We start from the raw sequence: 12,969 nt of genomic DNA on the forward strand, positions 1-12,969 counted from the left end.
AAAAGATCAAATTTTAATCAGCATAGTTTTGGTACAACGTCTATATAGTTTTAAAATTTGTGCCAAAGCAGACATGTGCTCACAGGAGAGAGATGAGAGAGAAAGTGAGAAAGCATCCCCCATGACGCATGGTCACAGTGCAATCCCTTCTCCATTTCTCCCTCCTTTTGGGATTTTAGGCACACATGCCTGGTGTTTCTTAAGCCACCAGGTCCAGGATGCTAGCCATGTGGTTGGCCATGTGGGAATCCAGCTGCCTTAACCACCAGGCCATAGGCTGGCCCAGGATTATGTCTATTTTACTGTATTTTTTTAAATTTGAAAACCGGTTCCTAAATCTGGAAGCAGTGCACTTGCCATAGAGAAAGACAGCAAAATAGAGAGACAGAGAGAGAGAAAGCACCAGTGGGGTGTAGTCTCACTGCAATCCCTTCTTCTCCATTTCTCTATCCTGTCAGGATTCGGGGCACACATGTCTGGTGTGTTCTTCAAGCCTCTGGGGCTGGGATTTGAACAGTGGTTGACCATGTGGGATCTGGGTCCCTTAACCACTAGACCATAGGGCCAGCTGTTACTCTGGATTTTAAATGAAAAATTTCCCTAACAATTATAAAAAAGTGGGAGTTTACGCATGAGAGGGCCGTGTAGTTCACATAAAGAAGTATATGACATGGAATAATTTTGGTCAAGGTGACTATATCATCAAGAGTAAAAAAACCGACTTTTGATCCAGCCCTATACTCCATGTCCTTACCTTGCTCAGAATGCGGATGAGGTCACCGCGTTGGAAGGACAGTTCATCTGGCTGGTCACCATGGCAATCCCACAGGCCCTGGTAATAACTGGCATAGTCTGCTGATCAAAGAGAGAAGAAAGCAAAGTTAAAAGGACTCTTTTTTTTTTTTTTTTTCCTAAGAGCCCACATATTTTCTGCAAAGGGAAAATGGGGTTCTGATATTGCCCCTAGGAAACCTAAGATTCAGGGAGGTCGAGGTAAGATACAGACAAACACTCGGTGTGAGCAAAGCACTGTGGGAGAAGGAGATCATTAACATTAAATATTTACAGATCACCCCTAGTAGGATGCTGTTCAACAATATGATAGATGTATTTATTTATTAATAAAAGGAAATCAGGCAGGTAATTTTTCATTTAGTTTGTAAGTAAGCAACACACAGAGGTTTCCTGCCAGACTTTCTTGATCAGGATGTCTTAACGATCTAGGGCTTCTCTTCACTGTGAGTTTGACAGATCAGGGTAAGTCTCCAACTTCAGCCTGTCCACAAGAGAAGCTGCATTAGCTCCCATGTGTCCACAGAGCAGCTCAGATTTCGGCCTCCCCTGTTACATAGGAACTGGGCACTTCCCACCCAGGTACTATGTGAGGTAATCACCAATAAATACTGAAACGAATAGCCCAGTCTTTAAGTGGAACCAAGGGGGTGTCTCATCCATTACAACTAAATTCTGGGTGGGCTGGCTCTTTTCCAGCATCTCATTTGTAGACCCTGAACATGTCTGCCAAGATTTATCTGCAAGCCCCCAGGGGAACAGAAACCAAAGTGATCTGCATTAAAAATGAAAGCAACCAAAGACGACAGACCAAGCTTTAGAAGCAGCTGGAGAGATTTACTGAGCTTCTCAGCGAGACGAGATGGCAATGATGCCACAGGACAGCCATCGATTCGTAACAATGAAGAATTTGTATTGATCTTCCTTTACCCGGAAAGGTTAAACACTGGAGTACAAAGTGGGAGAAGACCTGGGGATTTGAATGGCAGGAGAGCTAATGCCCACGAGACCAAGGGTGCTTCCCGTTCCATAGAATGCTGGGTATGAAGGTGTAAACGAAGCACTACCAAAGAGGAAATTCATTCCATGGGATTCAGGAGTCCTGCATTCTAACCAAGATTCACGTGATCTGGGGGACTCTATCTGACAGGGTTCTGCCTTTCCCTTCATTGGTCTTGACCTTCCCATGAGCAGTGGCGGTATTGGTTACTGATGATGGGAAGGGCAAGTGGGTAGTAGGGACAGAAACCTGGGTAAATTTGCTTTTTTCCTTTTTGTTCCTAACTTACGAACAATTCAAACGATAAAGGCACAAAGAAACAAACTCCCTATTTGTCTCTGAAAAGGAACTTGAGTGGGAATCTTAAAGTGCACAAGAACAGAGGAGGGCTAGAACGATTTAGTTCAGATTCAGATACTGTGGGACCAGTGGATGGCGTAATGGTTATGTCGCTGGACGCTCACATTGGGGCACACGTGCGTGCGTGCCCAAAATCCCAAGAGGAGAGTGGAGAAGTGATTGCAGTGTGGCCATCCCTAGGGCATGAGTTCTCATATTGTGTCTCTCTGGCGAGTACACATGCCCTATAGCAAAAATCTCTGGATGCTGTTCAACAATATGATAGATGTATTTATTTATTAATAAAAGGAAATCAGGCAGGTAATTTTTCATTTAGTTTGTAAGTAAGCAACACACAGAGGTTTCCTGCCAGACTTTCTTGATCAGGATGTCTTAACGATCTAGGGCTTCTCTTCACTGTGAGTTTGACAGATCAGGGTAAGTCTCCAACTTCAGCCTGTCCACAAGAGAAGCTGCATTAGCTCCCATGTGTCCACAGAGCAGCTCAGATTTCGGCCTCCCCTGTTACATAGGAACTGGGCACTTCCCACCCAGGTACTATGTGAGGTAATCACCAATAAATACTGAAACGAATAGCCCAGTCTTTAAGTGGAACCAAGGGGGTGTCTCATCCATTACAACTAAATTCTGGGTGGGCTGGCTCTTTTCCAGCATCTCATTTGTAGACCCTGAACATGTCTGCCAAGATTTATCTGCAAGCCCCCAGGGGAACAGAAACCAAAGTGATCTGCATTAAAAATGAAAGCAACCAAAGACGACAGACCAAGCTTTAGAAGCAGCTGGAGAGATTTACTGAGCTTCTCAGCGAGACGAGATGGCAATGATGCCACAGGACAGCCATCGATTCGTAACAATGAAGAATTTGTATTGATCTTCCTTTACCCGGAAAGGTTAAACACTGGAGTACAAAGTGGGAGAAGACCTGGGGATTTGAATGGCAGGAGAGCTAATGCCCACGAGACCAAGGGTGCTTCCCGTTCCATAGAATGCTGGGTATGAAGGTGTAAACGAAGCACTACCAAAGAGGAAATTCATTCCATGGGATTCAGGAGTCCTGCATTCTAACCAAGATTCACGTGATCTGGGGGACTCTATCTGACAGGGTTCTGCCTTTCCCTTCATTGGTCTTGACCTTCCCATGAGCAGTGGCGGTATTGGTTACTGATGATGGGAAGGGCAAGTGGGTAGTAGGGACAGAAACCTGGGTAAATTTGCTTTTTTCCTTTTTGTTCCTAACTTACGAACAATTCAAACGATAAAGGCACAAAGAAACAAACTCCCTATTTGTCTCTGAAAAGGAACTTGAGTGGGAATCTTAAAGTGCACAAGAACAGAGGAGGGCTAGAACGATTTAGTTCAGATTCAGATACTGTGGGACCAGTGGATGGCGTAATGGTTATGTCGCTGGACGCTCACATTGGGGCACACGTGCGTGCGTGCCCAAAATCCCAAGAGGAGAGTGGAGAAGTGATTGCAGTGTGGCCATCCCTAGGGCATGAGTTCTCATATTGTGTCTCTCTGGCGAGTACACATGCCCTATAGCAAAAATCTCTCTCTCAAAAAAAAAAAAAAAGATTCAGATTCTGCAAACGGAAGTATAAATTTCACCCATCTAGAAACTCAGGCATGTTTTCTTTACACAGAAAATTGTTTGTATATGCAGCTGACAATAGAGGGCAGCAAACAGGATAAGAACAGTGAAAACATTCTGCTACAGAGTTAGGAATATGTTTGGAAGGAAAACATACTGACAGAAAATGCTAACTATGGGAAACCATACATTTTTGGGAATATCAGTGCATGAAATAATAGAGAAATACCAGTCTCTGAAAAGTGAAGGTATTTTTCCCAGAGTATCTATTACTGCATTTGTAGTTCAAATAGAGTTGATTAATTCCCAAGATTTTGAATAAATTTATGAATAAAAACACATCAACACCAATATTCTTCATCAACTTTATATATGGTAGAGAAAACCATTTTTATACAAATACATTTAAAAAATATTATCTGCTTTTTTCTGTTTGCTGGTTGTTTGGATGAGTTCTTATTGTGTCTCAATTCTGCCTCCGCCCCCTGAGACGCTGGAACTACAGGCACACGCCACCATGTCTGGCTTTGTAAGTGTGGGTTGAGAACTGAACTGAGGCCTCCTCTATAGCTTCAGCCGGTCGAGGGGCAGCATTGACCAGTGTGAACTAGTGCAGCTGGGCCTAAAACATAATTTGATATTTCTTCCTTAAGAGTAAGAAGACTGACAAGATCGTCTTAGCTTTTTCTGGCCTAGTGGATAGTTGCTTTGGGGTAGTGCTCCTCTCAGTGTGCCTGGATATGGGATAGCTCCTAAGATGATGGTAATTTTGAATATATATGTAATAAGTGATTTAACAGTGGGAATATATGAGACCTGGGAAAAGACCTATGTCAAAAGCATAGTAGATAGAGCTATGAGGAAAACAGAAGCAAACCTTCCAGGAAAAAATAAAGAGAAAAGGCCTTTGGTGCTAAAGGCCAACAGAAGATAAGAAGATAAGCGTTTGGGAATCCAGGGGACAGTTTAGCCTCGGTAAAGAATAGAGATCTTTAGAACTAGAACCATTATGAGCCAGCTCTGAAACAGAAGGAGAATGAAGGGCTGAAAACTGGGAAAAGGCTGGACTTGCCATCTAGAGAGGATCCTGGTATTAAGAAATCAGTGAGGAGTCATTCCTTAGCTGGACAAGACTGAATTCCCTATTGCAGACTCACTGTTTAATATATGTGCGATCTGCATTTATGTGTACGTATGCACACGACTTTACTAATTTATTCTTCAGTAGTTAATAAATATATACACAGCACCTGTTAAATCCCCACGGGCCACACACGTCCACTGCTCTCGTGGCCACCATGTTGTGGGGGAGGTACCATGGAACAAACAGTTACACAAATATTTATCTATTTATGGTTGCGATTATGTCTTTGAAGAAGGAATTGAGGATGCTGTGTATAATAGGGAATATCATATAGTCTGAGGGGCCAGAGAAGGCTTTTCCTTTTTTTTAAAAACTTAATTTTATTTATTGATTATTATTCTTTGATTTGAGCAAAGAGAGACAGAAAGAGAAAGCAAGCCACCAGATCCAGGACTTGAACCATGGCCCACCAGGTGGGAGTCCAGCACCTTAACCCCCACACCACCTGCCAGCCCCCAGGGAAGGCTTTTCTTTTTTTTTTTTGGAGAGGTTTTTGCTATAGGGCACGTGCCCTTGCCAGACAGACACAGACAGACAGAGAGATAGAAAGCGAGAAATCACCCTCCAGGGGGCATGGCCACGCCGCAATCCCTTCTCCTCCATTCTCCTCTCGGGGTCTTGGGCACGCACGCACACGTGCCCGGTGTGAGTTTAAGCCACTGGGTCTGGGACTCGAACCGCGGTCGACTACGTGGGAGTCCAGTGACATAGCCATTACACTAACTGCTGGTCCCGGGAAGGCTTTTCTGAAGCTGTAGTTGTATGATAAAACACGGACCAAGGAGGTGTTATTTAAAGACCATTAAAAGAGGAAGATGTAGTTTTGAATTTATATTGTTTCATCCCATGTACAAAACCATTTTTTTCCTATGAATAGTTTTTTTTTTTTTTTTTTTTCTGCGTTGGGCAATTGTAAAGGAAAGCAGAATGTTTTATCATGATTTTTGCTTTGATGACTTTAGGACAAATTAAAAAAAGTCCTAAACTCTGAAAAAAAAAAAAAAAAAAAAAAAGAGAGGAAGATGTGAGGCTCAGGAAGGCTTTCTTTCTAAAGCATGGCTCCTGGAAGAGCTTGAAGACCCCAAAGTTTGCACAGTTAATCAAGCTTCTCCCTAAACTCGCCCCACTCTCCTCTAAACAGGTGAATGCATATGGACACCTTGTTTTCTTTAGAGCAATAAGAATTGAGAGCCAAGAGTAAAGCTTGCCTCTGGGCTGGATTAGATTCCTTTAGGTTTATACTACACTGGCAGCAGTCTGAGATCAGAAACGGTACAGCATTCTGACCATTTAATTAATTCAAAACATCCTCATTCTCATTTTGAGGACATTATTCCATCTAATTATTTTTTTTTCCAGTCTGTCCATTTGGAATGAAAAACAAAAGAATAAAGCTTAATGCCAGCATTTCTCAATGTCTCTCCAAAAAAACGTAACTCTGCACTAAATAAAGCCTGGTAATTCAAAAGCAAAGCACTAATATATTCAGCATAAAACAGACAGAGGACCTAGAGCAATAATGACACCACTAATAACTAAAACAGTTATAACAATTAACAACAATTACAATGATAGAGAAGCTAATGGGTATGATCACTGCATTTAAATTGCTAGCAGAGCTGAGAAGGACTTTTTCTAAGGGGGAAAAAGGGTGCATCTTATTCTCTTTATTCCATGTAAAGGAAGCTAAATACAAGTAAACAAAATGTTACAGGAAGAATAGCAACAGACCAAGTTGTTGTTGTTGTTGGTTTTTTTTTTTTTAGTATCGTTTTTCTCTTTTTAGGAATTTATTGCAAAGCATTTGTCCTTTCATGCCAAGTTCTTTATCACCAGTGATAGTCATTTCTCCTGTAACTGAGGCCAAGTTGGTGCTACTGTTGACAGTCAATACCTGAAAGTTAGTATCTGTGATGTGTAAGGTTCTAAGGTAAAAGATGAGGACTTCAGGGCTGACAGGTGGCATGGTGGCTAAGGTGCTGGACTCCCACATGGTCGGCCATGGTTTGAGTCCCAGGCTTGGCGGCTTGTTTTTTCACTTTACCTTTTTTCTCTCAGGTCAAATTAATAATAGTAATAATAATGATAATAATGAATAAAATTAAATAAAATAATTCTAAAAAAAAAAAAAAGACAAAGACCTCTTTTTGGCTTTCCTCCTCCTTAGGGACAACAGAATCTGTGATCCTTCCAGAATGCAGCTTTTGTTTGGGGGACGTTGGGTAGCTCCAGTACTCGAGCTGTGACCAGGGAAAAGAGGCTGAAGGCAGGTCAGCAGGTTGTTTACATTTTCTCGATGAACAGAGGACTCTGTCAGTGAAGCCTGGCATTGGGTATGATCACTTACATTATGAAAAAGGGAGAAAGGAGAAGATAGATAAAGCCAGTCTTACCAGAACATGGGTTGGTGAGACTGGGACAGGAAAAAAACTAAAGTGGTGAACCACTGCAAATAACTCGAAATGTTCTCTAAGCCAGAAAAGGCCGGCATTTTCAGTTCATTCAAGTAAGCTCTGTTTTAAACTTTATTAACTATTTTTTTTTTCTTTTGAGAGCTTTTTTGCTATAGGGTACATGCATTCACCAGAAAGACAGAGAGAGACAGAGAGACAGAAAGTGAGAAATCACCCCCAGGGGGGATGGCCATGCCGCAATCCCTTCTCCTCCTTTCTCCTCTTGAGATCTTGGGCATGCATGCACATGCGCCCAGTGTGAGTTTAAGCCATTGGGTCTGGGACTCAAACCACAGTCAACCATGTGGGAGTTCAGTGACATAGCCATTAGGCTAACTGCTGGTCCCACTTTATTAACTCTTTCAGAAGGAAAATATGAAAAAAAAGTGCCAGGCTCCACTGACTATGACACCAGAGTAAGAAGGGTAATCAAGCAATACTGCTTCTTATAGCCTTTTTTAAAAAAAGAGATTATTTTGCTATAGGGTGTGTGCACTCACCAGAGAGAGACAGAGAGACAGAAAGCAAGAAATTATCCCCCAGGGGAATGGCCATGCTGCAATCCCTCCTCCTCCATTCTCTAAGGATTTTGGGCATGCACGCACATGTGACTGGTGTGTGTTTCAAAGCCACTGGGTCCGGGACTCAAACCGTAGTTGACCACATGAGAGTCCAGTGATATAATCATTACATTATCTGCTGCTCCCACCTTTTTTTGTTTTTAAAGTTATATTTTTATTTATTACTTCCACTGAGTGAAAAAGAGAGTGAGACAGCACCCCCAACAGATCTTGCTGCTGCAGTCCACTCCCAGCTTCAGCCATCCCTGGATTACTGGTACACAGCCCCGGGTATCCAGAGAGGTCTTCAGATGCAAACCTGGAACTTTTCCATCTGGGTCAGCCTTGCAGAGCATCATGTTGGCTGCTGTGCCACTGTCCAGCCGCTTAATAACCCTTTAATCTTGAGGGTTTCCCCTCCATCTTTTAATTAATTTATTTTTAAAATTTTCTATAGGGCACACACACTTGCTGAAGGGGGTGGAAGTGAGAGAGAACCCCTCCCGGGGAGGGGGCAATGACAACATTGCAAACCCTTCTCCTGCATTCTCCTTTCTGGGATTATGGGCATGTATGTGCATACATGTGCCCAACATGTTTTTCAATCCAGCGTCCAGGACTTGAACCACACAGTCAGCCACATGGAATCCAGTCACCTTAATCACCACATCACTTGGCTGGCTCCCTAATCTTGAATTTTTAAATTACCATTGTCCTTAATGTTATAAGCATGATTTGAAAATGGAGAACACTCACAAATCCTGATTTTTATCTCATTGACTAAAATTTCAGTTGGTTGTTAGTCAATGCATATTTGGTTTTGGGAAATAGGTTTCAAAGGTAAAAGCTGCAAATATCTCTGTGGCAACTCTGTTTCTTTCATATAATTGCACTCTGTAGACAGGCATGAAAGTGGGAAGAGGGCCTCAGAGATATAATGCTTACAACCAACCATTTGCTTATAAGATCGCCTCTTCTTATAAGGAGGACTGCCTCCTTTTTGGCCTTTTTTGTCCATAATTTCAGAGCAAAACAACAACAAAAAACTGTTTCAAGGTGTTCCTTGGTCAGAGATTTGTTGTATCTAAGGATGATTTGTTCCACCAGAGCTGGTTTTTATTTGACATGGCATAGCCAACCAATGGTCAGTAATTTTAATTAAACAGCAGAGAGCAAGTTTTGTGTTTGGTGACCTGAATGTTCCCTTTTCATAATAAGGAAGGGACATAATCTTTCATCACCAAAGACCCTAGTAGTAGACCGTTAGGCTGACAGGTTGAAATTGAGTGAAGATCTGAGGTGTTGAAGAGTCGCTCATTAAAATAACCCTGTTACTAACAGTCATGCTGTAAACCGAGCTCTTTATAGATTGAGCAATCAATACTACAAGGCTGTGATAGATTTTCTAGGTAACAGAATAAAATAAAAGAAATTATATCTTATAGGGTCATTAACACTCAATAAGGATAAGCTGAATTCCTTTCGCCCCCTTCTGATAAGATCTAACTGGGCCTTAAAATGTTAGCAATTCCATTAGGGAAGAGCACGGTGTTCAAGGAACAGGGTCCATGGGATGGTGGAGAAAAGTACTCGGATTTTAAAAGAGCCATAGTATCTTCCAGGAGAAAAGGCAGAAGGGAAAGGACAACTTACTTAATATTTTTTTTCCTCTAAAAGGCATGCAACATCTGAGAAAAAACTACTAAGTTAAGCAAACTTGTACTCCTTATCTATGATGTATAATTCACATTATCCTAGAGTTCCCTGCCTGGTCTTTCTTTAAATTTGCTAGAGGGTATGCTCTTGCTGGAGAGAGAGAGAGAAGACAGTGAGAAAGCAACTCTCAATATCTTCTTCATTCTCCTCTTGGGATTTTTGGGCATGCATGCACACATCTCCAGAGTACTTTTCTTTTTCTTTCTTTCTTTTTTTTTTCCAGAGTACTTTCTAAGCTGCCAGGTCCAAGACTCGAACTATGCAGTCAGCTATGTGGGATCCAACAGCCTTATCCACCAAGCCACAGGCTGACTCAACTCCCCCCTGCCTTTTTAAAAAAAGTTTATTTCTTTCATGGGAGAGAGAGTGCTACAAAGAGCAAGGGCAAGAGAGAGACGGGCATCTATGATAGGGTCTCACCATGCCACGATCCCCTCCCCCAGCATTCCAGCCAGCCAGAATCACGGGTGCCCATGTTCCCGGTCAGCCTGAGATCTGAGTTCCGATCATTCATGTGGCTCCCATTGCAGAGTGAGTGGCACATCATCATCTGCACCGCTGTGGCTGGGCCTCCCTGCATTTTAAACGCTTTCCCAGACCTCTATATTTTATAGTTATAAAACTAAGCGATGACATTTGGATGTTACATATTTGTTGCTGTTTCTATAGTTCCTTTGGAGAAAAGGCGCTATATAAATTCAATAAATAAATAAGTAAACACAAATAATAAAAATTCCTGCTTCGGATTCTGCAGAGAGAGCGAAAAGTCCGCTTGCTTTTTAATCACTAAGTCACTAATCATTATAACTGGTGGGAAGTGTAAACCATAGAAACATATTTAGAGCTCACTATACTTTAACAACACCTATTATGGAGGCAGGAAGCATGAGGAACAAAGGCTTTTTTTTTTTTTTTAATTTTGACTACTAAGTTATAGCTGTTGGAACAGTTAAGAAATAAATCTCTCACCTCCCAGGTATAACCTATGAGAGGCAGAAAGAGAAAATGAGATGAAGGAAGAGTCTGAAACTGGATTTTAGACTTTGCCAGAGACCTGATGCTTCGTGAATGGAGTTTAATATACAATTGGCCATAGGAAGTTTACAGTCATTCTACTCAAGCTGTCCATGTGGAGTGTGTCTTTTCTGCACTGGTGACAGAAGTTAGTTGAGAAAAGACATAAGCAGGACACACGTTGGTCAGACAGGTTTTCTGCTCGAATTCGGACAGCAAGAAAACAGTAGAAAACAAGTTTCAGAATGAACTTAATTACATGTGCTAATAATTAGCATGAAGTACTCAAAATGATGCCAGCATCCCTGCCCTATTCTTGCCTCAGTTGCTAATTTCTTTTTCCTTTAAGAGAGAGCGCATGTGCTTACTGGAGAGGCAGAGCGAGACAGAGAGAAAGAAAGCAAGAAATCACTTCCCAGGGGATATGGTCACACCACAATCCATTCTCGTCCATTCTTCTCTCGGGCATGCACACACACGTGCCTGGTGTGAGTTTTAAGCCACAGGGTTTGGGACTCGAACCATGATTGACTACATTGGGGTCCAGAGATGTAACCATTATGCCATCTCCTGGTCCCAGTTGCATGATATTAATCTTGCTTTGGTTTAGGACTCCTGATGCTGCTTCTTCTCTGTCTTTTCTATCACTGGGAAAAGTCTGGCCTTTCTGAAGCTGGATCCTTCATTAAACCCTCTAAGTTTTCATTTTCTGTAGCAAATGAACCACAGGAAGGAGCTCTGCTGAATGGGCAAGGAAGAGGAAAACAAGGCACGGGAAAGGAGGAGAGAAGAGAATGGGAAATGTGAGTTGAGAGAAATGGACAGGAAGCAGGGAGAGAGAGAAAGAACTCCTGGCCTTAAATTTTCAGACTCTAAGAAAAAAAGCTAGTATCTAAATTGGTCATGATTCAGGCTCTGCTGACAGGATGAACGTCCTTGAGTTGGCCCTTGCAATGTGCAGTGTTCCTTTACTGATGACGACGGACTAGGTCCGTGGTCCACTTAAGGAGGCTTCAGAGGGGCATTTGACCTTAGGAAGGATGGGCTCCCTAACAGCCTGAAGCATGGTTAACAGTCTGGGATGAATAAGATGTAATTTTGTATTCAACAAACCTATTACATATTCATTTCCAAATGTGCCTGGAATCAAACCAGGCCATCAGAAGTCAGCAGCACCAAGCAATTCTATTCCTCACCCCACGTTCACTTTTCAGATCTGACATATTTCCATTCCCCTCTGAACTTGCAATCTCCGGGCCTCTCAGAGACGAGACATTTCCATTCTTTCCATTCTCAATCCTCTGATCTCTCTGAGATGAGGCAATTCTATTTTCACCGTACTGATTTAAGAAATACTGATAGGAAAAAATAAATATCTGGTTTGGCTTCCCACCCTCTCCAGGATAACTCTTAGCTGTCCTGGGAACATTAATTGAAGTAAATAAATGGGTGACTGTTTTTAATGTTAAAGTGTTTCCCTATCTAGTCACCTGATTTGGGACTTTCGGGGTCATACACCAGTACCCTCTTAATTAGCGAGCCCAGTAATGTTGATAGTCCGGGAGAAAGGTTCTTTCTCTAGTCGCAAGCCTGACTGTTGTACCCAGCGCCTGTGCACATGCAAAGCTCCATACCTCCTTTTCGTTGAGTGTCACTCTCATCCTCTTCTCGATCTTGCTCTTCATCTGGGGGGATAAATGGTCAGTGTTAGTAATCAACCACTGATGGACTCATGTTCTTTATATGAAGGGGACTCTTTGAGCTCATCATACGCTCTTCTTTGAGGAAAGTTTAATAATGATGTTTTGCTTTAAATCATCTCTCACTTTGAACTGGCCCTCTCCTCCCTCCCTTCCATCCATTCACTTATAAACATTTTGAAGTGCTTAATACATGCAAGCTGCTGCTCTAGGAACTGTGGGCAAGCAACAGACAGGACTGTAAAGGTCCCTGCTCTTGGGGGGCTTCCAATCCATTGAATTATTTAGGTGCCTATCACTGCGATCCTAATCTTTTTTCTCAAATCGCCATGTCTTTTCACTTTCTGGAATTCTCTTCAAAATGTATTGTCTCCGTGTAAACATCCTGTTACTAAGCTCCAGAGTAAGCATGTTAGGGAGTGTGAGTGTGTGTGTGTGTGTGTGTGTGTGTGTGTGTGTGTATGTGTGTGTGATTTGAAGTGGGTGTTTAAACCCTCTGTGATTAATTAGTCCTTAATGTATCTATCTTTGTTCAGCTGTAGCAGAGGCTGGTCACGTAGATAATTTTATGTTCCTGGTACTTGGGGCTTGTAGTTATGTTTTACTGTTTTTTATTCAGCTTGCTTTGTTCATTAGAGT

The 12,969-nt window shown here is 42.1% G+C and overlaps 1 protein-coding gene across 3 annotated transcripts in view; it reads right to left on the reverse strand.

Annotated features, from left to right (window-relative positions):
* SKAP1 (src kinase associated phosphoprotein 1) overlaps positions 1-12,969 on the reverse strand; it is a 318,226-nt gene that overhangs the window by 24,799 nt on the left and 280,458 nt on the right. For 2 of the 3 annotated variants that reach the window (XM_006166116.3, XM_006166118.2), the window contains exons 10-11: positions 12,265-12,315; positions 755-855 (exon numbers count right to left, since the gene is read on the reverse strand). In XM_006166116.3, the coding sequence (XP_006166178.1) occupies positions 755-855; positions 12,265-12,315 (152 nt within the window). The remainder of the gene's footprint in view (positions 1-754; positions 856-12,264; positions 12,316-12,969) is intronic. The other variant, XM_006166117.3, reaches the window with a different exon arrangement.

This window comes from Tupaia chinensis, unplaced genomic scaffold (genome assembly GCF_000334495.1).
Source record: "Tupaia chinensis unplaced genomic scaffold, TupChi_1.0 Scaffold144171_1, whole genome shotgun sequence".
NCBI lineage: Eukaryota > Metazoa > Chordata > Mammalia > Scandentia > Tupaiidae > Tupaia > Tupaia belangeri.